The sequence below is a fragment of the Mirounga leonina genome, unplaced genomic scaffold (assembly GCF_011800145.1).
Source record: "Mirounga leonina isolate KUSES-001 unplaced genomic scaffold, KU_Mleo_1.0 Mir_168, whole genome shotgun sequence".
NCBI classification, from domain to species: Eukaryota; Metazoa; Chordata; class Mammalia; order Carnivora; family Phocidae; genus Mirounga; species Mirounga leonina.
This window is the reverse complement of record NW_023270426.1, coordinates 65,018,315-65,044,819: the sequence shown is the minus strand read 5'-3', so window position 1 is coordinate 65,044,819 and position 26,505 is coordinate 65,018,315. Positions and strand designations below refer to the sequence as shown.

General features: G+C 41.0%; 1 protein-coding gene and 1 long non-coding RNA gene across 10 annotated transcripts in view; one reads left to right on the top strand and one right to left on the bottom strand.

Annotated features, from left to right (window-relative positions):
• The window catches only part of CAST (calpastatin), a 110,543-nt gene extending 105,095 nt beyond the window's left edge, over positions 1-5,448 (bottom strand). For 6 of the 9 annotated variants that reach the window (XM_035014918.1, XM_035014921.1, XM_035014930.1 and 3 more), the window contains exon 1: positions 5,066-5,447. In XM_035014918.1, the coding sequence (XP_034870809.1) occupies positions 5,066-5,140 (75 nt within the window). In that variant the 5' untranslated portion in view covers positions 5,141-5,447. Of the gene's footprint in view, positions 1-4,389; positions 4,540-5,065 lie in introns of those variants that run through there. The other 3 variants (XM_035014919.1, XM_035014924.1, XM_035014920.1) reach the window with 3 other exon arrangements.
• The window catches only part of LOC118017030, a 36,799-nt gene continuing 15,225 nt past the window's right edge, over positions 4,932-26,505 (top strand). The window contains exons 1-2 of the long non-coding RNA XR_004681025.1: positions 4,932-5,072; positions 22,258-22,486. This is a non-coding gene — a long non-coding RNA (uncharacterized LOC118017030). The remainder of the gene's footprint in view (positions 5,073-22,257; positions 22,487-26,505) is intronic.

The following is a 26,505-nucleotide window of genomic DNA, read 5'->3' as shown; positions in this document are numbered from 1 at the left end:
GTAGTTACCATGTGCTAAATATTGTATGGAGAATAATTACTCAAGAAATATAAGCAAATAAAAGGTCTGGCCTGTTAATACATGATATCTTTCTGCTCCTCTAAAAACATTTGCTATCAAATTCTAAAATTACAGGATAACTTTCTTTGGGATTCTATAAACGACACATATTAAGGATTAACTGCATGGCCATAATTCTGAAATCTCGATGTTTCTCCTAAACTCTATGTATGATTCTTCCTAACACTTTAACATTCTCATGGATAAGTCAAGATGACACTGTTAAGGGCATGCCCCTTTTGTCCAGTTTTCAGAGGTAGCATCGACTGCCTCTTTGCCAAGTTCAGCTTCTGGGATCTACCTGCAGTAAGGCTTTTTGAATTTTCTCTAAGTCAAAGAAGATGCCATGAGAATTTCACTAGTTACTTTGTTGCTTTTATAGTAGTCAATAGGATGCACTTGTGATTTTTATCTATGAGAAATGCACAATTGCTATGTCCACGGAACTCTTTACAGAACCTGACATGTAGTAGGTGAACAATAATTACCTGTGAACATATTTGGCCTTTACCAAATTATTCTTGTGTTCTATGAGTTCTCAACAGTCAAAATGAATTCCATACTTTTTTAAGGAAACTCTAACCACAGACCTCTTTTCTCCCTGGGATAAATACCTCCTCCAACTGAGAAGGCAACTTACATAAATAGTGTTCACTGGATGGAGTTATTTCACATTTTTCTTAACTAAAAGACACCTGATACACTTTTTTTTTTTTACAACAGAATATGAAAAAAAAGCAACACAGATACTTGAACACAGTGCTATGTATTCAAGCGGATTATATAAACTGAATGGGGATTTATTTTTAATGGGGCTTTATAGTTTTAGTTTTGCAAGATAAAAAGAGTTCTGGAGATAGATGGTGGTGATGGTTGCACAATATGAATATGCACACACTGCCTAGCTGCCTCAGTTGGAGGAGCGTGCTACTCTCGATCTCGGGGTCCTGGGTTTGAACGCCATGTTGGGTATATTTAAGATTACTTAAACAAATAAAACTTAAAAAAAGTATATGAATGTACTTAATTCCACTTAACTTTATACTCACAAAGGGTTAAGATGGCAAATTTTATATGCATATTTTACCACCATAAAAATTAAACAAACAAACAAAACAAAAAGGAAAAGAATAGAATAAAGATGGGCTGCTTAGAGAAGTCGTATTACACCAGACAACCTACTCAGAAGTAAATGCCTACCCATTCACCTTAGAATCTCAAATGGCCACACATGTTTCCAGCCCCAGCAAGCTACACCATTCTTTAAAAAGCACTTGTAGAATATAATTTACTTTCTGGGAAGTGCCAAAACTGATTAGAGAACATCATCAGATGTTACTCCTAATTTAAAAGTCTTATCTGCAATGGGAAGCAAACCAGTTTAGAAACTATCAACCAAAAGGGCAAAGTTGTGTCTGACCTCCATTCTCCCAGACACTCTAAGGCCTGCGACCTTTTTTCAGATTCTATAATTTGCATTCCTTACTCCTAAAAGTCATTGCAGCCAAGTGGTTTGTCCTGCCAGGAAGGCTTCTGACACTCTTCCCAGACTGGCCACAACGATGGGGCCTCCCAAATGACTGGGCTCCTTGATCATGCTGCCACTGGGCCCATGGCTCTAATTAGACTAAGAAACACCTTTAATTAACATGGCCTAATCAAGTCAACTTATGACTCAGGAATGTGATTCCTGATGTCAACTAAATTTACTCTCCTTCATGCTTCATCATTACGATGCTCATCTGATGTTCTTCAGATCTAGCTTTTTAAAGTTGTTTTGTTGGGGTTTTTTTCTACAATCACATAATTCTTTGGAAGATAAGATCAATGACATTGATGGTGGAAATATACATTGTAATGTGTTTCACTGACTGGCTTTATAGGTAGCACTCCCTTAAACAACATCATAGATATATCTTTTAATTATTTTATCTTATGCTGCCTAGATTTTTAAAGTTATGTCATTCACAATCTTCTTCAGTATTTAAAGGATCCTAGTAAAGATACTTTAATTATAGGATTTATCAGAAGCATTATATATATTATATATATAGATATATGATATATATATCATAATACATAATATATAAAATACATGATAAAATTCATATATAATATATAAATCATATTTATATATTATATAATTATTATAATAGTATATAACATCATATATTGTACAGCACGTAACACTATATAATTACATTATATTATAGAGTATATAATACTATATAATTTTATTATATTATATATCATATTATTGTATATTATAATTTATATTGTATATATGCAAAATATGTTATAAATTGGCTCCATGGACCTTTAGAGGATTTATGGGTGAGCTTTTGTGTATTTGTGTGTGTATTTTGCTGAGGGAAAATGGTCAGTAGCTCTCATTTAATTCTCAAAATGGTCATGATCACCCCCTCATAACCATCAAACAAAAATGGTTAGGAAGCCGTGTCTAGAGCTATACTGTCCAATACTATTGCCCTTAGCCACTCATGCCTTTTGAGTACTTGAAATGTAGCAAGTATGAATTGCTATAAGTTTAAAATGAACACTGGATTTTGAAGAATTAATATAAAAAAGAAGATCTAAAATATCTCAATGGTTTGTACATTGATTATATGTTGAAATAATGTTTGGAATATAGTGGGTTAAATAAAATATATTATTAGCATTAATTTCATCTGTATTTGCTTTTGTTCATGTGGCTACTAGGAAATTTTAAATTACCTATCTGACTCTCACAACATTTCTTTCAGATGGCACCGGTTTGGGAAGAATCAAAGCTGATCACAGACAGTTTGCTGATTCTAAGAGGCAAAAAAATATTATAGTAGTTCCCAAATTGGATTATAAGAGAGATTTTAGCAAAATGACGGACTATGCCTAAACATAACAGGGTTAGGGGCGCCTGGGTGGCTCAGTCGGTTAAACTTCTACCTTTGGGTCAGGTTATGATTTCAGGGTGCTGGGAGAGAGTCTGGCATAGGGCTCGCTTCTCAGCAGGGTGTCTGCTTCTCCCTCTTCCTCTACTCCTCCCCCATCCCCACTCCTGCACGCACACACCATCTCTCTCTCTCTCAAATAAATAAAATCTTTTAAAAAATTAAAAAAAAAATAACAGGGTTAAAAGCACTGATTTAAACTACTTCAAATATTCCAGCATAATTTCCTTTAGAGAATCATGAATTTGGAAAGCGAAGTCTGATGTCAACTCTGAAATACTGCCATCCATATTTGCAGATAATTCATGTGGTGCATTTTGATAAGAACCTTAGGACAATAATGACTCAAAGCAAACTTTTGCTTTTAGCACATAAATAAGAAAACGTAATGAGAAACAATTACAATGAAATATCTAAAGGGAAACTGTAATTCCCAATCATTAAAAGTATATGGGTATGGTACTTTGATTTATGAATCTTATCAGTCCCCACCACCCCTTATGTGGTGCCTATTATAACCCTCTTTCTACAAACGTGGAAACAGGTTCAGAAAGGTTGACTCATTGCCCTTTGAGAAAAAGAACTATCGTCTTATTCTCCACTGTGTACTTGGAGGCTAGTACCCGTCTTGGCACAGAGTAGATGCTCAGTAATGGCCATTGGCTTATCAGGGACAGTTTACTGATTCCAATATAAGGTTTTCTCTAAAGAGTGTCTGATTACAATAACCTTGCTTTTCCCAATACCACATGCTGAGAATGCGGTGTACTTAAACTAAGTTTCTGAAATTCTCCCATCAATCAGTGGGATATAAATATTTTGATTCTCACCTATCAACACATCTTTTGTGTATTTTTTGTGGAATAAAGTACAGAACTGCTCTTGCTCTCTCTGTCTCATTCTCAACAAAGGTCTTGATCTCACTTGCTTCTGCTCCTCGGAGTTTTGGGTTTTCTCCTTGCCCCCCATCCCGGCTCTCTCCCCTCCTTTGTGTTGGAAAATGCATGTCCAAGAACATTTCTCTAAAAGCTTCGAGCTTTGCTTTAGATCTCTGCTCTTGCGAGCTGAGTCCATCCAGGAATCCGCCTCCAGGGACGGAATTCCTCCAGCAACAATTCCTGTCCCGTTCAACTTGCGAGCGGAGCAGCGCCTCCTGCATCTGCTCACCTCGACTCGCACGCCTGGGCGTGCTCGTACATACCACAGTAGGGTGAGTCTCGGCCTCTCCCGGAGCCTAACCTGAAGTCCTAAGAGGAGGTCGCCCCTGGTCCCTACCCTTTCCCAGCCAAAACCCGGACAATACCATCCGCACTCCCGGAAAGGCAAAGCAAACACACTCCCTTCCCATTCCTGCCCAAGCACGACCGCTCCTATTTACCGTCTTGTACCACCAGCTTGCGAATGCCATGGCGACAACTGGTGTGCTCTGAGATGCGCCGCGGGGGGCCCGGCGAGGACGCGGGGTGCGGAGCGGCAGGCACGGGGCTCCCACTTCGCCTGCCTTGGAGCTGGCGAGCTCTGAGCTCGCAAGCCCTGAAGCCGTCAGGAGGCAGGGCACCTGGGTGGCGCCCGAAGCCGGCCCCGCCCCCGCCGGCTGGCCCCGCCCCGCCCGATTTGGCTCGAGGTTAGCTAGGGAAGAAGTTTTATTTCTCCGGGCAGCCACGCCCTGCAGCCTGGGTTTTACACGGAAGAGAGGATTCCGCCGTCCAGTTAAACTACCCCACCCACTCGGGGGGGTCCCAAATGAACTTTTTCCTCCTTTCAGCCCTATCCTCACTTCACCCACCTCTCACCATCCAACTTTTCCCGACGCGGGCCACCCCCTGTCGAGCTCGCGCCACGCCCAGCGCGCTTGGCGGGGGCCCGGGAATACCCCGCCACCTCCAGCCTCCCGCGCAGCGGCCGCCCCTGAGCCCCGCGCCCTTCCCCGGCCCGGGAGGGGGCGCACGGGCCGGGAGCTCAGGCAGGCTACGCCCAGAGGAGGGGGCCCACGGCTCCGGGGCTGGGGTCCTCCCAGCGTTCAGCCCTGCGGCTCCCGGAGGAGCGCCACTCACCTCCTGGGTATGGCGGGCCGCTGCAGCGCGCGGGGGCCGCGGGGAGGCGGCGGGCTTCTGGCCCGGCTGAGACATGGCAAGGCCGCTGCAAACGCTGACTCGGGGAGCGCGCCGCGGAGACTAGAAGGGAGGCCCGGGCGGGGCGCTCTGGGAGGGAGGGAAGGAGCGGAGGGGCCGGAGGGCGCGCCAGTGAGGCAGCTTTTCCGATCCAGCCCCAAGCCCGCGCGGGGGCTCCCCCTTGCCCGGTCGGGTCCTCCCCTTCCTGCCCGCGGCTGGCTGCTGTCCGCGTTGTAGCAGTCCGGGGCTCCCGGGGCTCAAACTTAACACCCTCGGCCCCGTTGTCTTCACCCAGAGATCCTGCCCGCCTCCCAGGACTCCGCTGCTCCCCGTGGTCGCAGGGAGGAGGGGCTGGAGGTCTCAGGGTTCCTCCTTCGACTTGCCCGGACATAGCTTTCAGTTGTGCAACGGGAAAGCGGGACCCGGGCGTGGTCTGGCTACGCCTCGACACTTCTCCTTAAAAATCTCCAGAATTAAACACCTTTTCTGCAACCTGCCCTGGTTTAGTTTGGAGAAGAATTTACCAACTCAAATCTGGCCCAAGCCTGGACCGTCTAGATAGGGAAGCGGATCACAAAAGCAAATTGGTCTGTGCATTTGTTTGTATAGATGTGTGTGTTTTGTGTAGGTGTGTACGCTCGCCTCTGTGTCTTATGTCATCTCACTTCGGGTTTTTTTTGGGGGGTGGAGGCGCAATTTTGAAAGTTTAAAACGTCTTAGGGTAGGAAGCCGTAGGTTCCAATCCAAACCGAAGAATAGTCCCAAATTTAGACCCCTATAGCCTTTCTGGAGCCTGGTCGGTTTTGTTTCCGAGGCCAAAGTGTTTTTAGTGTTTGACTCATCTTAAACAACACTTCCTGGTTTGGGCTTGGATGTGAAATACAACAAGCCTGTCTAGCAAACGCTCATCTGCTGAGACTGTCGGCCTCCCATTCTGCGTGTTTGTGATCAGACCCGCCTGAAAAAGCCTGTTTCCCTGCAATGACATTGACACTTTGGACCTGGAGGTGACCGCTTTCTGTAGTGGTGTAGCGCTGGAAGAAACTGTAGAGGGAATGATAGATAAAAATACACATTCCTTGCCCTCCAGGAACTTAGAGTTTAGCTGAAGTCATATGGCATTTGTAACACATGATCATCTGGGTGACAATGAGACATGTACAAGTATGAATAAGTACATATGTGTTTTGGGAGTTTGGGGTTCTCTGGATTTTGGTGATTTTAGGAAGGGAAAGGAGGCTTGAGTGGGCAGGCTGCCTGGTGGGATGTGGACAGAGGTAGAGAGGGTGGGGGCAGTACAGGAAATATAAAAATGCTTACCCCTCTGGCTGGAGCTGCTGGTCCAAGTTTAGGAGTAATCAATCCATTTGCCCACTTACTATTTACTGAGCAGCTACCGTGCTAGGTGATATAATTGATATCAAAATCTATAAGAGATAATGACATTAGCCTTCAGGCTTTGCTGAAGGGTTGGCAGTCACGTAAACAGAACAATTATGGGCTAAACTATGCACTGATGACTATGAGTCAAGAAAAATTACAAATAAGATGAAGAAGAGGGTGGTGTTTTCACTTTCTCTTGAACTCAGTGAGGAATTTGAACTTCGATACCACAACCAGCAGTGGAGCATCTTAGGGAAGATCATTTTAAATATATATGGCAACATTTGCTATGTTTTTATTTGCACACATTTTAAGTACTGCATTCCTTTATTTACTCAGTAACAGGATGACTGCAGTGTGTCAGGCTCTGTGGAGGTACTGGGGACCTCACAGTTTAGGAGGAAAGACAGACTAATTCACCACCACATGACCATGGGACAAGGGTAAGGGAAAGGGCTGGCCGAGGTATTCCAAGAGTGCTATAGGATCCTGAGGGACTTCTCACTCTGACGGTGGAGTGGGCTGCCTGGGGAGGGGGGCAGCTCAGGGGCTCCTTCCTCCCCCCATGTTTGACTTGATGGAACTGAAACCTCTTCCACGTAACCTCCACATTGTATCTTCTCTTCATCCCCACTACTGCTGTAGCTGTTCAGGAGCTCATCACTTCTCATCAGGAAACACGTAAAATGAGAAAAAAACAGGATGGAGTCTGGAGAAAAAGCCAGAAGGAGCTATAGTGGGGCAGAAGGAAGTTAGTAAAGAAGTAGGTACCAGAGGCCAAGGGTGGAGGGGCTTCTAAAAGGAAGGGCTGGTCCGCAACATAACATTTCACTCAAAGGTTGGGTCAGACAGTGAATGAAGAGTGTCCATGAGATCTGACAGCTGAGAGGTTTTTGGTAACCCAGCCAGTGGGTAAGATTGAGGGGGAGGCAGAGTAGTTCTCTGAGGTACTCAGGGTTTCAATAGTCCCTTCTTTTGGATGGTATTTCTTTCTACACCACCACATACTTCTGGAATGGAAGTTAACCCCAGAAACCCAGACCTTCTGCCTGACGTCCAATCCCACTGAAACTTACCTGTCCTATCTACCATCTTGAGACTCTCTGCCAGGTTTGCTCCCCTCCGTAGTGACATTTTCCTGAGTAAGCCAGAAAGAAAAGAAGAATCTTTGCAAATAGGCAAAGACACGGGCAAAATATGCAAAGGCTCTCAAAGCCTCCTTTCCCTTATAATGTGCATGTATCTGAGTAGGAGCTTCATGCTGCTGACTGTTGCATTATCCAGAAGAATGGCTTCAGTGGTTAAGTCTGTGCATAAAGAAGATGAACGTGTGCTAGTCAGTAGTAGGAGACTATGTTTAGAGCACAAGAGCTTTGCCACGTGCTATGGTCTGAATGTTTTTTTGCCCTGTATGTTCCCATATTCGAATCCTAATGCCACGTGCTATGGTCTGAATGTTTTTTTGCCCTGTATGTTCCCTAATTCGAATCCTAATGCCTCCCAATCCTAATGATTTGGGAGGTGATTAATTCATGAGGGCCGAGCTCTCATGGAGATTAGTGCCTTTACAAAAGATGCCTCAGGGGAACTCCCTTGCCCCTTCTGCAATGTGAGGATACAAGCAGAAGTCTGCAGCTGGAAAGAGAGCCCTCACTGGACTATACTGGCACCCTGATCACAGACTTCCAGCCTCCAGAACTTCTAGAAAAATATTTCTGTTGTATAAGCTCCACAGCCTGTGGTATTTTGTTACAGCCAGCTTGAATGGACTAAGACACCTTGCTTTTCAGATCACACTGGGCTTGTGTATGGGTGGCCGATGGGGTGGCAGTAGGGAGAAAGGATGGAGATGGAAGGATGGAGGGACAGAGGATAAAGAGAGGAAAGAATAAACAGCAGATGAAGGATTTTTTAGTTTTCACTGTTACCAAACAAGAACTTGAGTCATCCACATACCTATAACTAGGCCCTCAGGTTTTACTTCTCATCCTTCTCTATCTCATGCCTGAAGATAATAAACCACCTGCAAAATACCTTCAGGCCTTGTTCTTCAGCATGACAGAACTTCCTGTTTCTTGTCTGTGTGGCCCAAGGACGACTAGGATCCTATCCCCTTTTCAGGGATTTATTAGGGAGGACTCATGGGATCAACACCTGTGGAAGGGAAGGATGGGCCAAAGGAGAAGTTGAGTGGGATGCAAACCCAGTAGAAGCCTCCCATAACCCTGCAGGGAATGACCATGGCAGGGTGCCCTTTGGAGCAGGTTGGGGCTGGGGAGAGAGGGCTGAGCCCCTATGAGCCTGCATCACTAGTCCTTGGGTATGGCTGAGGGTGAAGGGAAGATGGCTTCAGGGGAGAGAGGTGGCTCCCTTCAGCCATGGCAACCCCCAAAGGGGGCTGAGAGATGAGGTCTGTGTGCTGGTGGCACTCCTAGGAGCTGGAAGAAGGACTCTTTTATTCCTGACGGGGATTCAGGTAGCTTATCACATCCATTACATTCCTCGGTGCGATAGAACACCAGAAAACTTTGCAAATAGAATTGGGGGGGGATTAATATTACTAAAGTATGCTGTCCAGTTGCTATTTAACTAAATATTAGGTCTGAAAATACTCCCCATTTAATTAAATTTCTCCCCGTTTTACAACGACTTTTGCCTTCAAGAGGCGTCACTGAAGAACAATTTGTTTCACATAGTGGCTGTGCTGTTAATACTAGCAATCAAGATATAGAGAAACAACAATTTTAAAATTTGATTGCAAAGAATGATTAGAAAGGAAGGCAAAATATATTTCTTTTTACTTTCTAGTTTTGTCTAGTGCTTTTAAAGCAAAAAGAAAAAAATTGCTGTAGAGGTCTGGCAGCAGGCAAGGAAGTAGGTAGAAGACACCCCTATTTGCTAGGAAGCTGTAAGCCTTCCTGTAAGCTAGATATCTTTTGCTTTCCTTACTAATTTCCCTTAGGTTTGTGGCTTTCCGTCCACGGGGCTATGGGTCCATGAAAAGAGCTCAGTTCTGAGTCAGTTGTATTCCTGGGGCCAACAACTAACTAGTGCTGTGTGAATCATCTCTCTTCCTTGCTTACCGTCCTTGATGGTTCCTTAGTGCCAACAGGATGAAGGGTAGATCCCTTATTATGTCCTCCCAGGACCTGACGGATTTGTCCTGGGCAGCCCCAGCTGCAGCGTTATGCCTTCTCACACCTGTGTTCCAGCCATGCCCTCCTGCTGTCAGATCCTGGAACATTCTTGGCTCTTCCCAATTCTGCCTTTACTCTTCTTTCCCAGGTTCACAGGGCAGAGAAGTACAAAATAAGTACCGTATAAATTGTAACTGTTACACTTATTAACACTTATTGAAGGAAACCTCCTTCAAAGATTTTACCATTTCAAGAAATGGTAGTGACTTCACTTCTCTTGCTCACTGATCTATCCCCGGGGCCCTGAAGAGTGTCAGCACATGGTATTCATATTTTTGTTGCAGGAGTTGTTGGTATCTCCGTAAAAGTATGGCTATGCTTTAGGAATAGAGGCAATCATAGGGGAAGCAGCCACTCTACTCCGATTAGTAGGTTGAATCATCTAAACTTGCCTGTATTCAAAATTTTTGACCTACAGCGGTAGCAATTTCGTACAGTTTAATCTTACACAATTGCTAAAAGGATTTAAACTTGATAGAAGATTCAGCCTTCTGCTGCTTGATTTGTTTTAAAAACGGTTTGTGTGTGTTTCAGGTCAGCAAGCCTCACACCCCCAGTAGTCCTTGGTTGCTGGCAAGGACAGTGCGTTACTGTGTTTCCTTTACTAGGTATTCCTCACCTTAGTGGCTGTCTGATATTGCAACATTTTGTTTCAAGAGGGCATGATTAAAGTTCTTCTGCCATGAAAGGTCACTGGTGCTTGGGACTGGGAATGTAGCCTCTCCCAGGATCCATTGTTTATCAGTTTCTTAAATATTTGAAGTCTAGGGGCCAGATAGCTAAGTCCTTCTCCCTCTGATCTGCTTTGTGGCCTAGATCAAGCCACCTTTGCCACCTTGCCATGATAAGTCCGTCTGAGGCTAGTGGATAAGTATGGTTGAAGAGTCCTGAGAACTATATTATTTGATTCTATCTCCCCGCTGTTGCATGTCCTGGATTGATCCTCTAATTTTCTTATCCTCTCTCCAGCGTCCTCTTTGTGAGTCAGCCATCTCATCTGAGGTTGGAGAGGTGTAGTTACCATGCTGTGTGAGGGGGAAGAAAGGGCCTGAGTCACTAACTGCCACCTATGATTTTCGCCCAGCTCCCTCTGTTCAGCCCATGTCCCAGCTCTAAACCCTGAAGCTACAAAGTGACATTCCTTCCACCTGGCGCACTGGTCAGTAGCTTCTCTGCAGGCCTGCAGGGTGTCACTCCCCAGGCTGTGAGAGTCACTTTCCACCACTCCATTTCCACTTGCCATCGTCCACTTGCCATTGTTGGTTCATTGTCTCCCGTTCCATTCTCTTCAACTTCGGGGGTTTATAACTTGCCTATTTGTTTTAAATTCATTTACTCTCCTTTTAGTGGGGTTTTAGGAGGGAGAAGAAATAAAGACATATGTTCAATCTGTGCATAGATCAGAAGGTCGCTGTAACCCATTTTTAAAAATAACAGCCCCGCAAGGTATGGATTAGTAGGCTCTTTTTACAGATAAAGATACCGAGTCTCAGAGAGATTCCGTAAATTGTCTAAGAGCTCACAGCTAGGTGTCAGAGCTGTGATTCAGACCTGTATTTAACTGAGTCTAGAGCCCATGTGCTTCAGCAGTACAGAATCCTACCTGCCCTAGTCACCTGAACAGAGGTCACATGACCACCGTCAGGGATGGTCCTAGGAAGACACACGATTCAGGCCATGCAAGATCTAGACAACCCTGAGGTCTCTTCTGTCTCTGGTTGTAATGTTTCCTCTTGCTTTGTTTGATAATCAAAGTGAATGGGTCACAGATATTTTAAAGCAAAGATAATTGACTTAATATCATTTTAGCTGAAACATTAAACAGTGCTCAATTAAAACTGGAGGAGACACATAAAGCAGAAGACCAAACTGAGTAATCCATAGTACCTAATTATAATTCTAGCTACAGATACAACTAACCCATGGTCATATACAAGGAAGAAAATATATGTTTAGGTGACTTCTCTCCGAAGCCTCCACTTAAATGCCCTGTGTCATGGAGCCTGCTGACTTACTGCATTCGGCCGAAATCACAGAAGGACTGAATTATTTACCATTTGTTTATTTTAAGATCCACACTGGACCAGCATGATTTGGACATATGATCATCTCGCTTATATTAAAATGATAAAATGGAAAATATGTGATACTTGAAGTATTCCAGAGGAAAAAAGCTGGGGACAGAAATAGTGGTCACAGGGACTCCAACAACAAAAGGCTGAATATTGTATCTTTCAAGAGTGCACATAGTTATACATAGTATAAGCTCTTGTATGACTTTACTCAGATGTTATCAAGAATAAGTTAATTAAATAATAACTTACTGTTATATCAGAATTAAGGGACAAGAAAAATGAAGAGTAAGAAAAAATAAGAAAGTATGACCTGAATCTTCAAGTATATTGCAAAATATTTGAAAATAGAGGCTGACCTGAATAAATGAGAACAGTTCAAGAGGACTCAAATTATGGAAGTCCTTAAAAACCAGATCAAGGAGCTTAGACTTTTCCTCATATTACTTTTATTTTACATTTTGTGTTTATCATAAAAATAACTAAGAAAACATGAACTGGGAAAATAAAACAGAGGTAAAATTACCCCCAAATTCCAACACACAGTTAATTTATTGAAATATAGCTTTATCGATAGCTCTGTAATATACATGCTATTTTGTAAACACATTTCCCACATAACATAGGATCTTGAGCATGTTTCAAGGATAGTAAATATGTAGTAGAAATATTTCAAGGAGATCAGAAAAGGGAAGAGAAAAATGTGGGAAAGTGATTGGCCAGTTCTCACAGTATGTGGGGTTATGCTGGGCCCAGGAGAGTGTGCAGGATGTAGATAGTAAGAGGATGAGACTTTACAGAAAGAGACAACAATGTGGAAAGCTGCTGGGAAGGGAAGAGAACATGGTTCACACATGGCCGGGTGGGAAGACCTTCCCTGCGGAGACAGCTGGCTTCCTATGGAGAAGGGTGGGGAAGACTAGGAGAAGGCAGGCAGGCAAAAGAATGGTTTAGGACAACATTTCTTCCTCTCCTCTGAACACCAAACAGGGAGGAAAGGGTTTGAATGGTAGCCCACAGCCAAATGGGGATGCCTTTCCCCATTAGGAGAATTGGTGAAAGTGATATGTAGTAGTGAGAGGAGGGGCTTTCTAGTTATGCTTTGAATTTGTCAAGACTCTTTTGTTAAGCAAGAGAAAAAGCCCATTGTTCTAGGTAAAACAGAAAGAAGGGCAGTCAGTTCCAAGGATATAAGGGGCCCCCAAGAACTAGAGCTGAATGCAGCTGGACCTCACTTGAGATGGCAACTCATTGCTAGAGGGCTGCAAGCAAGCTAGGCCTCCTCCATCTCTGTCTTGCCTCTCCACTTCCCTCATGGACCTGCCCCATCCCTCTCTGCAGGCTGGCTTGCTGGAATGTCAGTTCCCACAGTGAATCCTTCGTCTGCATGCTCCATGTTGCAGTTATGCCACTTAGGAAGTTTTTCTCTCTCTGTCTCTTTCTTAATTTCTTTATCTGGTCCCTACCTCCCAGTGAGGAAGGCAAACCTGTTTGGGTCAGTTCAGGTCAGGTCTACCTTTGGTCCAGTCAACTGTGGGGTAGGAGGAAGGGGCCAAGTCATGGAGTCCTGCTGGCCCCTGGGATTCTATTCCAGAGGAGGAAGAACTGGAATGGGTTGGGAGAATATTCCAAATGGTCCTTGGTATGTGCTCGCAACTCTCCCCTCTCCAGAAATTAGTGGATCTCTTATGTACTGATTTTAAAAAAAAAAATCAGGATTATGCAAGTGTCCAAAATGACTTTGAGTATTATAACCAAAGAAAAACTTTTTCTCAACAAAAGGAAAGGAAATCTGGACGTATGATGAGCTTGCAGGCCATTGAAGAGCCTCTCAGAAAGAGTACATTGTGCTCATGTGCCAGTCTGAGCCTGAAACAGCAGAAACGTAGAGAAAAAACAAAACTAGAACTAAACCCTACACCCTTAACTATGTAATGTGAAATGATCTGCAACAAGTAGATCATAAAAGATGACCAAAGAGAGATGGCATTAGGGATATGCTGATGCACAAAATCTTGCTCTGCATTATGGCTTTACTTGCTTGGTTAAACTTAACCCAAGTATGCATCCTATCGTGCCATTTGGGCATGGTGGTAGAAGTCTGGGTGAGTCATGTTGATGATAAATTGTGGTTTCTTTTTCTGTGTAATGAAGAAATATGGTTTGCTTAGCATATCAGCCCAGTCTAAATACCTTCAGGATATGCTACCAGAGACAGTTATTAATGGGTGAGAAACATGCAGAGAGAAGAAATGAGGACAAGGCCTGAGGACAACTCAGATGACTCCTTTCTGAGTGGGGGGGCTGGACTGGATATATGGAAAGGATAAGATCATTTGAAAATCTCCTATCACAAGAATGTACTAACTTATAAAGTTGATTCCCATGAGCCACTTAGTCTTGGTAAATTCCAGACAGAAACAACACATTAGAAGGATTAATCTGCCTGTGTTAAGCATTTGAAGTGAATGGTTTGCTGTGCAGAGAATTGGGCTGCAAAGACTTCTATGTAGACAATCAACTCAATAAAGTAGTATTTGTGTGTGGGAGAAGAGTGGAAGGAAGAGAAAAGTATCTAGAGTTCGCGGTATAACTCGGTTTTCGGAGATGCACTTGCCAGACAGAATATTAAATTGTATGACTCAGTTTCCTGTGTTGCATCTGCACCTGAGGAGCCATAATGAACATGTCACTATCCTATGATGAAAACAGCTATAGGACGTTGGGTCCGGTGTATTTACTACCATGAATATGTCACTGCAAACTTGTTTTCTTTGTTCCCTAGCAAAAGCTGGAATTGTTTCAAATAACCAGCCTTTCTCTCAGCACAAACACACATGAAACAAATATTTCAATCACATTCAGACTTCCTAAGGAAATGGGGAAAGCACCCATTCTTGGGAATGAGCACATCAGGGTGAAATCTGGCTTCCCCCTCAGTCAGAGATGTGGATCTGGATCAGGGCTTTCCTAGAGTACTGCTCAGCCTTGGAACACACTATGGTCTGGTGAATGTCTGGAATGCTGGCTGAACAGGAACAGATCTAAGACATTCATCAACTGGATAAGGAGTAAGATCCAGCCAAGAATGGTTTGCCCCTGTCCAATGGATATTCGGGGTTTTAAATTTTTTTTTAAAGATTTTTATTTATTTATTGAGAGAGAGAGAGAATGATTGAGAGAGAGCATGAGAGGGAGGAGGGTCAGAGGGAGAGGCAGACTCTCTGCTAAGCAGGGAGCCTGATGCAGGACTCGATCCCGGGACTCCAGGATCATGACCTGAGCCGAAGGCAGTTGCTCAACCAACTGAGCCACCCAGGCGCCCCTTTTTAAAAATTTTTTTAAAGTAATCTCTACACCCAACATAGAGCTTGAACTCACAACCTCAAGATCAAGAGTCACATTCTCCACCAACTGAGCCAGCCAGGAGCCCTGGGAGTTTAAAATTTTTAAATCAATAGCAATAATAAATACATTATAATAACTGCATTTAAATGCAATATAATAAGGGTGCCTGGGTGGCTCTCAGTTGGTTAAGCATCTGACTCCTGATTTCAACTCAGGTCATGATCTCAGAGTCCTGAGATCAAGCCCGGCATGGGGCTCTATGCTGGGCGTGAAGCCTGCTTGGGATTCTGTCTCTCCCTCTCGCTTTGCCCCTCCCCCTCCACTCTCTCTAAAAACAATTTTTTAAATTAAAATTAAATTAAAAATGTTTAAATGCAGTATAATAATTGTAAGTAGCACACTTACCATATAGGAGGCACTATGCTAAATGCTTTAATACATCTCTTCATTCAGCTTCAGAATAACCCTAGCAAGTACATATTCAGTTTTATTATCCACAGGTAACACATAAGGGAACTGAGTTTCAGGGTGATTGAATAACTCACTCAAGGTTACATAGCCAATAAGTGGCAGAGCTGGGATTTGAACCCAGCCGTGTGAACCTAAGCTTGAATGCTTTACCCACTATGCTGAATTGCCAAAATATGATGTCCTCTGGAAAATGGAAGTGATATTCACCTTGGTGTTTACTTGGCTCTGTTCTTCACTTCTCTATAGGAATTCTGATTCAAGTATGTATTTATATAAAAATATACTCCTCATTCTTTTTTTTGAAATAAATTCTAAATTTTAGAATGGTTTCAAATTTATACAAAAGTTGCAAAGAATAGTATAGAGAATTTTCATTAGTCTGCTCTAGTTTCCCCTATTGTTAACATCGCATATATGTTATCATGGGACATCTGTCACACTTAATGAACCAACACTGATGTGTCACCATTAACTAAACTCCATACTTTATTCTTGTTTCAATTTAGTTCTCCTTTGATGTCCTTTTTCTGTTCCAGGATCCCATCCAGGATACCACATTGTGTGTGGTCATCATGTCTCATTAGGCTCCTCTGTACTGTGACAGCTTCTTAGATTTTTCTTACTTCCGATGACCTTGATGCTTTTAAGGAATACTGCTCAGATATTTATAGAATTTCCCTCATTTGGGAAATTTGTCTGATGATGTTTTTCTAGTCTGAGGGTTATGGATTTTGGGGAGGAAGGACCATAGAGGTGAAGAGTCATTCTTAGAACATCGTATCAAGGACATATACTGTCAACATGATTTATCACTGAAGATGTTAATCTTATTCATCTGGCCCTTGCAGTGCTAGTTTCCCCCGCTGTGAAGTTACTTTTTTATACTTTTCCATATGCTTTGGAAGCAAGCCACTAGACGCAGCCCACTCAAAGGGGTGAAGAGTTAAGCTCTACCTCCTTGAGAAGGGACTACCTATATGAATTAGCTGGAGTTCTTTTGATATGCATTACATGTCTTTTCTCTTTTACTTACTTATTCAATCCTGTATATCAGTATGGCATTACAGATTTTTATTTTATATTTTGTGTTATAATCTACTCCTGTATTATTTATTTTGTTGCTCTGATTTTTCCAGCTTTGGCCATTGGGAGTTCTTTCAGGTCAGCTCCCGTTTCCCTTTGACATGCCGCCGTCATTTTGTTTTTGAACACTTCCTTACTTTCTGGCGCTATGAAATGTTCCAGGCTCCTCTTGTGTAGACTCTGCCCCAGCATTAGAATTAGCCATTTCTTCAAGGAGTTCTGATTCCTTTTATTGGAAAATGCTATTAGAAACCAAGATTTTGGTGCTGGGTTTGATCATTGGTACTGGGGTATCCTTTCTTCTAGGACAGAGCTCAAAGGATAGAGCTGGGAAATATATGTTTGTATATGAACCCATGTTTACACACATATCTATAATTATTACTGTATCCATCCATCTGTATATTAAACTTAACATGAGTTTATACTCATGTCTCCAACTCTATTCCATACCACAAGGTTCATTCTAGACTTCTCCCTCGCTTATCTGTAATTTTCCACTCCAAAAATGAAAAAACTGGATCCCATCATCTGCTACTGTTTATTTGTTCAATTCCAGCTTATACATACAGTAGTTTCAGAATTCTGAATCTTTACAACTTCAATCTAAACAACTTTATCATCTGTACAGTGTTTATGTGAAGTTCCCTTTGTCTTTATTCTTAGAGTCTCTAGTCAAAATGCTGTTTTCCAAAGTTACCTAATTCTTTTTAAAAATTATTTTTTGTTATGAAGACAATGTAGTTTTATTGTTGAATATTTGGAAAATAGAGCAAAGTTTAAAGAATCTTCCATAATCCTATATTAACCACTGTTAACATTTTGGTTCTTCTTTCCTCCCCTTTCTCTATGGAGATATATATATTTATACAGTTTTATATATATATATATACACACAATTATTTATACATGTTTATCTCCCTACTTGTAGTTCTCTCCTTAAATGTATATCTCTGTATATCTTTTTAAGCATCAAAGGAGCAATGTAGTTAACAGTGACTATACAGGAGATTTAGAAATGATTCTATCACCAAATCTTAAGCTGAAACTTGATAAATAGAAAATAATTCTAGTATACCTCAATGGAGCTAAAATACTTCTAATGCATTTCTGTCTGGTGATATAACTTTGTATAGCAATAGAACTTATGTCCTTTCTGGGCGCCTGGGTGGCTCAGTGGTTAAGCGACTGCCTTCGGCTCAGGTCATGATCCTGGAGTCCTGGGACTGAGTCCCGTGTGGGGCTCCTTATTTGGCAAGGAGTCTGCTCTCCCTCTGACCCTCTCCCCTCTCATGCTGTCTCTCTCTCTCTCAAATAAATAAATTAAAAATCTTTAAAAAAAAAAAACAACTTATGTCCTTTAAGTTGTCTAGATGTCAGACTAACCTCCTATCTATTAACAGGGCCTGAATAGCCAATTACATCAAGACTAACCTATCTACAGAATGCTGTAAGGGCAACTACCCTGCTTTATTGACCAAAAAGGATCCCTAAGATGTAGATACCCAAATGTCAGGCAGCAGGGATAGCATACTTCTGTAAGAATTTTGGCTGCTGGTATGTGCTTGCTCACAGATGAAGACAACCCACTAACCAAAAAGGTGGACTACAGAGGAAACTCCAAGAAAAGTTACTTTTTTTCTCAAACATGGTTTCATATGTCCTTAAAAACATGAATGAGTGTTTGGTTGAGATTTTAAATCTCTATTACATAGAGTATAGAAGAAGTCACTGTGGCCTCTATCATTTTAGGGATAGATCCTCGTACTTAACTACTTTGATCACAAGTGTGGGTTCAGAAGCTTCGTGGTAAAACCTTCACTTTGCTTATACCCTCATTGACTTAGAGTGATTTTCATCTTTCCAAGGTGAATAGGATGAATAGGTCCAAAATAGGAGTTATATAATGTTAGTATTGATCTACTGATGCTGGACCTGAAGCAAGACCAAGAGCCAATATGTGGATTGGAGACCAAAAGGATGAAAAGCCTCCCAAGATAACACGAGCCACCTCCCAGGCCCAGTATGTCCAGTGGCAGGCTGTTGCTTTTTGGTAATAATTCCTGTAGATGCTATAGTAGAGAGAAGGTGATGAAACGGAGAATGGATTAAAAAATGCTGCAGGGGCAAAAGGTTTGTCTGCAACTTATGTATGCTTTACTTGGAAAGAAACTCTTGGAATTAGACGGAGCCGATATAAAATATTGAGCCCCATGAGCACAAGGGGCCCATGGAAGGTGAAAGTCTCCTTAGCATTGTTGATAATGGCCATGAATAGATTCCTGTTGGCAGATGTAAGTGTCCTTATTGTGTTCTTATTGTGCTTATTGTGTTCTTTTTGGGGTATACCAGGAAAGAGTGGTTTGAGTTCACTGATCAGAAGATAAAGGAAGGAAGAAACTTAAGCTGCCTTGCATAACCCCAACCTGGTACACTCTGGCACAAAATACCCAAGGTATTTAGGGAGATCTCAAGGGTCTTCAGAAGGGTGTCAAAGGCTTTTCCAAAGAAAGAGAAGTAGTTGAGGTGAAGGGCCCAGGAAGGCCACTGCTTACTGTTGGGTACGTTGTACAGGGCATAAAAATACCCAGATGAGGAGCCCTATCTCTCCTTTACCAAGGCTTTTGCCCTGCCTGAGACTTCACCCACTCATAGAAAATGGATTTTTCTAGTTGGTTCCCCCAGAGAGGAAGTTTTTCCAAAATTCTCATTAAGGCTTTATAAAAAATAGTGGCGGCCCAGGGGTTCAGCCATTTTTCTCCAAGGCCAAGTCACATTTCTCCTCACACTGTGAACCCTTATATGAGGCCAGTCTTTAAATCCTTAAGTTCACTTAGATGAACAGAATATTATGTATATCTTACATTACAATGTTTTGCTTAAATAACAAAATTTATTTACATGGCAAGGTGTATTATTTTATCAAAAAGAATGTTGACTAGTTACTAATACATTTTTTTTATTTAAATAAGAAAATAGCTCTTTTCCTTTAATTGGGTTTATTTAAAAATTTTTTTTAAAGATTTTATTTTTTTTAATTAATCTCTGCACCCAACGCGGAGATTGAACTCACAACCCAGAGATCAAGTGTCCCATGTTCCAACAACTGAGCCAGCCAGGCAGCCCTATTGGGTTTATTTTTAAAGTTATTCTGGGGAGATATCTTTGCCCTAACTTTCAAAGGTTCATAAAGCCAGGCCAGTCTTCATCTGTTTAATGTTACTTTATGGTCCTAAAATTCCTCTGGTTACTGATCCTACATCAGTTCACCCAGGTAAGTTATTTGTGAAATGTGTCCCAAGAAGCTGAATTAATTTACTCATGGACTGAGATTATTTAAAATGGAACACTGGAATGCTGGGAAGCCACATTCCAGAAAGGTAATATAAATTTGTGGTTATATACGACATTCTGGAGTTAAAAAAATCCCCAAGTAGCCATGTGAATGTACCAACTGAGTCGACTTAGGCAAGCTCCCTGGACTCCCTCTGCCTCAGTTTCTCACTTGTGAAATAGAACTTACCTTATGTGATTGCTATGAAGATTAATGAGAAAAGAAATGTAAAATGCTTGGACTTGCACTTGGCACACAGTAAATATAGTAATAAAACTACATTCATCTTACCACAACTGATGTTGGGTTGACCTAAGACAGAAGTGGCCAAGCATTCAGCTTCTTTTATTTATTTTATTTATTTATTTTTTATTTATTTATTTTTTGCATTCAGCTTCTTTTAAGAATTACTTTGTTCACTTCTGCAAAAGTACATCATTTGCATAAAGAAAGATGCTCATCTTTATACTGGGGGAGAGAAAGGGCATTTATTTACTTTAATAAACTGCGATATAATTTTGTTTTTTTGTGATTTTGCATTTTGATTCTCATTAAATGAAAGTTTATAAAAAAAACAGTGTGAGTAATTCCTAACAAATGAAAAGATGGCTCCTTTGCACTTATAATATGAGAAATGTAAATTAAAATTATGCTTCATTACTATTTTCAACCTCTCAGAACTGGTAAAGGTTCTGAACTGTATGATATGAATTGTAATTGATGAGAAGGTGGAAAAACAGACAATCAAATAATCATCAATAGCTATCAAAATTGCAAATGTACTTACTTACCTTTTGGCCCAGCAAAAACATCTAGAAATGTATATGACAGACATATTTGCACATATGCAAAATGGTCTATGAGCAAGGCCATTGGTTTTAATTGAAGTATCGCTTTTAATAAGAACATTTTGGGGCGCCTGGGTGGCTCAGTTGGTTAAGCAACTGCCTTCGGCTCAGGTCATGATCCTGGAGTCCTGGGATCGAGTCCTACATCGGGCTCCCTGCTCGGCAGGGAGTCTGCTTCTCCCTCTGACCCTCCTCCCTCTCATGCTCTCTGTCTCTCATTCTCTCTGTCTCAAATAAATAAATAAAATCTTTAAAAAAAAAAAAAAAATTGGACTTCACCATTTAAAAAAAAAAAAAAAGAACATTTTGGAAACAACCTAAATTTCTGTCAATAGGGCACTCATTAAATAAATTTTGCTGCATACAATCATAAAAAAGAATGAGGATGCTCTTTCTGTATTACTATGTAATGCTCTTCATGATATATTCAATAAAAAGCAAAGTACAGAGTAATATGAAAAAATCATATTTGGCTAACTGGGGACAAACAAGAAATGGATATGCTTGAATATGTATCAGATACCTATGGAAGATGCACAGGAAAACACTCGCATTAGTTGTCTTTTAGAGAAGGAAGAGATGGCTGGAGGACAGAAAGAGAAGAAAAGTTTTTGCGCTATTTTTTTCACCTTTTTTGAATCTTCAATGTGTAAATGAATGGCATATTTAAAAAATAAATAATTTAAAATGTACCTCATTGGTCAAGAGATGATCCTTACTCATCCCTAGTTCTGGCGGTAGTTTTAAACTTAGGCTTTGATGAAATAATAAAAAAAAAAATCTAAATTTCTTGAAGTTTAAGTTTTCAGGTAGAAATGATTTCACATTGAAATTTTTGAGCATAACATGAAACTAAAATTTCTTACTATTTAAAACATTCCCCATGATTACTATTTTTATTTATTTATTTTTCAATTTATTTATTTTTTAGAGAGAAAGAGCATGAGTGGGGTTGGGGGAAGGGGCAGGGGGAGAAAGAGAGAGAGAATCTTAAGCAGCTCCGCACCAATGTGGAGCCCATTGTGGAACTCAATCCCAGGACCTTGAGTTCATGACCTGAGCTGAAATCAAGAGTCAGACACTTAACTGACTGCGCCACTCAGGCGCCCCTCTCATGATTCTTTTTGTTGAGATTTGAGCAGCCTTTCAACATTGAAAAGGAAAAAGAAATAAGTGTATTCCATATACATCATGTTTAAGAATTTTAGAAAGAATATTCATGAACCTGATGTCAGTAGTCACAAGTTCATCTACCTACCAAGAATTAGGTGTCCTCTGGGGCTCAGGAGGGAGAAGGTGCCCACTGTCTCAGAATTGCTGTTTCCTGTCCTAGTGCCGCCCCTGATTTGAGCCTGCGACACTCTTATATTTTATATTCATTGTTCAGCCTTGCATACAGAGAGAGGCAACTGACAAGAAGCCCCAGAGGAGGATTCTGATCTCGTCCAGTACTGGTCCCTCCCAAGATGCGGCTGAAGCTGAGCCTTCCAAGAGTGACCTGTTGTTGGGCATGGCTGCTCCAGAGTGGAGAACTCGTCATCCCCCACACTTGTGCAAAGATCTTATGGGGATGCCAGCATCCATACTGACTCCTTCTTCCTGCTGGCCACATCCACCACTGACTCAAGGTTGTACATAAAACTCTTCCTTGTAAATTTACATTTGAAAGCATTTCCAAATGCTAACCAGTCTTTCATTCATTCAACATTTCTCTTCACTATTTTTCTTTTTTCTTAGTTCTATTTTCATTTCCATCATCCCAAATCCAACAAAATATCTAAATATTAGTTAGGTGGTCAGCAGCAATAATCTAAAGATAGCTGAAGGATTCTATTTTTTTTTTTTAATTCTTGCCAAACAAACTCTGCTGGGTATATTGAGGAATTAAAGAAAGCTTTAGAGAAAAATGGGAAATGCCTGTCTTTAAATAGGTTTTTGAGCCTAAAATCAGAATCATTTCCTTCAGTACAATGTAAGAATGGACAAGCCATTGTGAGTACCTGATTTTTCCTGTTTTTAATAATGCCATTCATTTAGTGCCACTCTATTTTATTCACTTTTACACCAACCTGTAAGACGAGTCCTATACTCATGATCAGATGAGGAAACAGTCACAGAGCTTACTTATGATGGGGTGAGACTTGAAATAGTGAGTAATAACTATTATAGAGTGCTTACTTTGCTCTAATCTCAGGGGGGAGTACTTTTCATAATTTCTACACAGCAGACCTAGCAAGGTTAGTACTATTATTATCCTTTAGCAGATAAGGAAACCTGAGTCACAGATCAAGTTGGGAATCTAAGCCTGTTTGACTCTCAAACTCCTGCTCCTTCCAGATGGCTATATACCTGGACCAAATGGAAATTAACATTTCTAAGATTAAACGTTAGTTATTGAGAGAAACTGCAATTTTAGGAACCAGTAGGGAGACGGAGTTGATGATAGGGAAAAGTAGAGGGAATTAAGCCATCTAAATTTATTTATTATGAGCCACATTGAAGAATCTTTAAAATAACCTAAAGCAGAAGCAATTTTCTAACTAAGCACTGAAGAGGGTCATTTAATGTTTGAAAGAGGCATCTGAATGGCAGTAGCCTAGTCTTGGAGTAGCTAGTGAAATTGGTGGAGAGCATCTGTTCCTGATAACCACTAGGACAGAGCAAATGCTTGGGACTTAAGTCACAATGAGAGATACTTCAGTGCATTGATGTGAAGGTTGCTTTGGAATTGAAAAATTACCAAGGATATTACAGACTCTATGTCTAGAAACTTTAAAATGTAGCTTTAAATCAGTCTAGGATGATTTGCACCTTATCCCGTCTCAGTCCAGGGAGCTGGAGTCCAACCATTCAAAATCCTGTCCAACCTCTTGATTCTATATATAATCCCCAATTCCCAATCAATTCTGAGAGTGATTGTATCTAGGCTTTCCTTCAATGTGTGCTTACCAGCATTTCTTCCCTCCAGGCTTTCTCATTTCTCCCCTCAAGTTCTGGATTTGGAAACAAAGAGAAAAGCAAAGTCCATATAATTTGCTAGTACCTTTGTTATTTCTCCTTATTTCCCCACAACACCCCAACACAATGGCTCCCTTGGGTCAAGAAGTTTTAAATATCCTCATCCTGTTGAACATCAAGACCTATTTCTAGTACATAGTCTGCTCACCTGGCTCTTCCTTGTCTGGGATGCTCTTTGTCTTAGGAACCACCATCTACTGTGTCAGAGCCTACTCAATATACAAGGTCTCGCTCTAGTCATAAAGCCTCTGAAGATCATTCTCTTGACAAAATTTCTAGGATACTCAAGGTCTGAACCATGAAGTTCAGTGCTGAAACACCCTGTGATTCTTTGGCATTACACAATACTACCCTTCCAACTAGACTGTGAGTTCTTTAAGTAAAGAAACCTTGCCTAATGCTTTTCTGAATCCCCAATATTGCTGAACAATCAGAATGCACATATTTGTTTGTTTTTAATCACCAATAACTTTGTGGGCTTATTTTCACCCTTGTGGTCTAATGAGCTTAAACTCTCAAGTAGACTAAAAACTGTTGGCCTGGTAGAATATATTAGACGTTGGTCAAAAATGCAAACTATGTTGGGTACAACATATTTCATTTCAGAGGGAGCACTACTCAATGCTTTTTACTGATAGACTTTGGAATAGAGGTGCCCTTGATACTCAGGAAATGAGGCTGCTTACCTTCTCTCCAATCCCAGATCTCTGGTCCCCTATTTCAAGATAAGAGTCTATTCTGCTTGACTCTGTTTACGTGAAGTTTATGTGTGGAAAGCATGCCATATACTGAAAAAGAGGGAAGAGGAGGAGAACTAACATGTTGAACATCTATTTGGCAGGGACTTCAAGTTCATAATTTCACATAATCTTTATAACCACCCTTTATTGTACATACTGAATTTCATGAAAATTAGATAATGTGCACAGGTCAATGAATAAAAGAACAAAAAATTGAACCCCTTCTATTCTCTTGATCCTTACGGTAAAGGTTAAACTGACCTAAAAAGCACAGTAAGGAGCAAAATGGAATACTCACACTCTGCTGAAGAAATTTGCACATTCTTCTAATATCAAAACATTGCTTTGTGTCCTTACAAAAGATTATTAAGTACATGATAGAGTCAGTTAATATATACACATAGTATCATAGTATACACAATATAACATTTGCTTTGCTCAAGGAATTTATACTACCAGTCTAGCCTGAACTCAGAAACCCATTAAGAAAATGAAGAAATAATTTCTCCCCCTTTGCAAAACAGTTTGGGGGAATTAGGAGGAGTTGTGAGTTGTTCTAAATGGTTGGAAAATGAGAGAAGAGAGGTGAACTGGCTGTGATTAAAAGCCAAGGAATAGATTTTAAGAGAGGAAAGACTGAGATGCTCTCTCCCAGGATGATCAGTGGAGAGTATGCTTCTGAGTGAAGTTAAGTCTTTTGCTATGATTACCAGGAAACATCAGACATTCATTCCTAGCTCCATTCCCAGACTTTGCTACTCCTATCCATGTTCTTGGCCTCTCAAAACTGAAACATTATCATGGATTTCATCTTCTTCTTCAAATTTAACCAGCCACTAAGTCCCAAGAATTCTGAAGTCCTAACACCTTTCACATCTTTCCCTTCTTTCCCATTTCCACATGTATTTACCTACATCAGACTCACTTCCTCACAACCATACTGCAGCAAGTTCCAGGTGGGAACTCCCTAGGCCTCCATCTCCCCAGTCCAAATCTCTTATCGATCCTCTTCCAATACCGGTGGAATCATCTTCATGGTGCTACTCCCCTTTGTGTGGGAAGGGAAATCCCAGCTTTAGACTCTGGTCCACCTATATTTCCGGCCTCATCCCCCACCCCTCCCTCTCTCTGGCATTCCTAACCGATATTCTCAGTTTTATTGAAAACCCTCAGTGGTGGCAGTTATTTCTTCCTTTATCTGTTCCGTAAACTTTCACAGGGCCCCTATTGTGTGAGCATCCCTAAGTGAGTCTTAGGGACAAAAAAAAAAGATAAATAGAACACAGTCTCTGCCCATAAATAAGAAAAATTGACATTATAAAGATTTGGGTTTTTTGGTATATCGTGGTGGGTATTAATAATACAGGTCTCTGCCTGGTGGAGAGAGAATGTTGAGTGAAGAGTTATCAGTTCTCACTTGGGGGAAGTGAGGGTCAGGGAAAGTTTTACATAAGAGAAAATGCTTCCTCTGAAAATCAAGAAAACAATTCCATTTACAATAGCATCAAAAGAAAAAGAAACACTTAAGAAAAAAATTTAACCCAAGAACTACAAAGCTCATATACTGAAAACTATAAAACATTGTTAAAAGAAATTAAAGATCTAAATAAATGAAAAGACATCCTGTGCTTATGTATTGGAAGATTTACTATTATTGTTAGGGCAATACTATTAAAACTGATCTATAGGTTCAATGCAATCCCTCTGAAATTTCCAACTGCAAGGGATACAGAATAGTCAAAACAATCTTGAAAAAGACCACAGTTGAAGGACTCACATTTCGCAACATTAAACTGACAAATCTACAGTAATCAAGAAAATGTGGCACTGGCAAACAGATAGAAATATACATCAGTGGAAGAGGATTGAGATTTCAGAAATAAACCCAT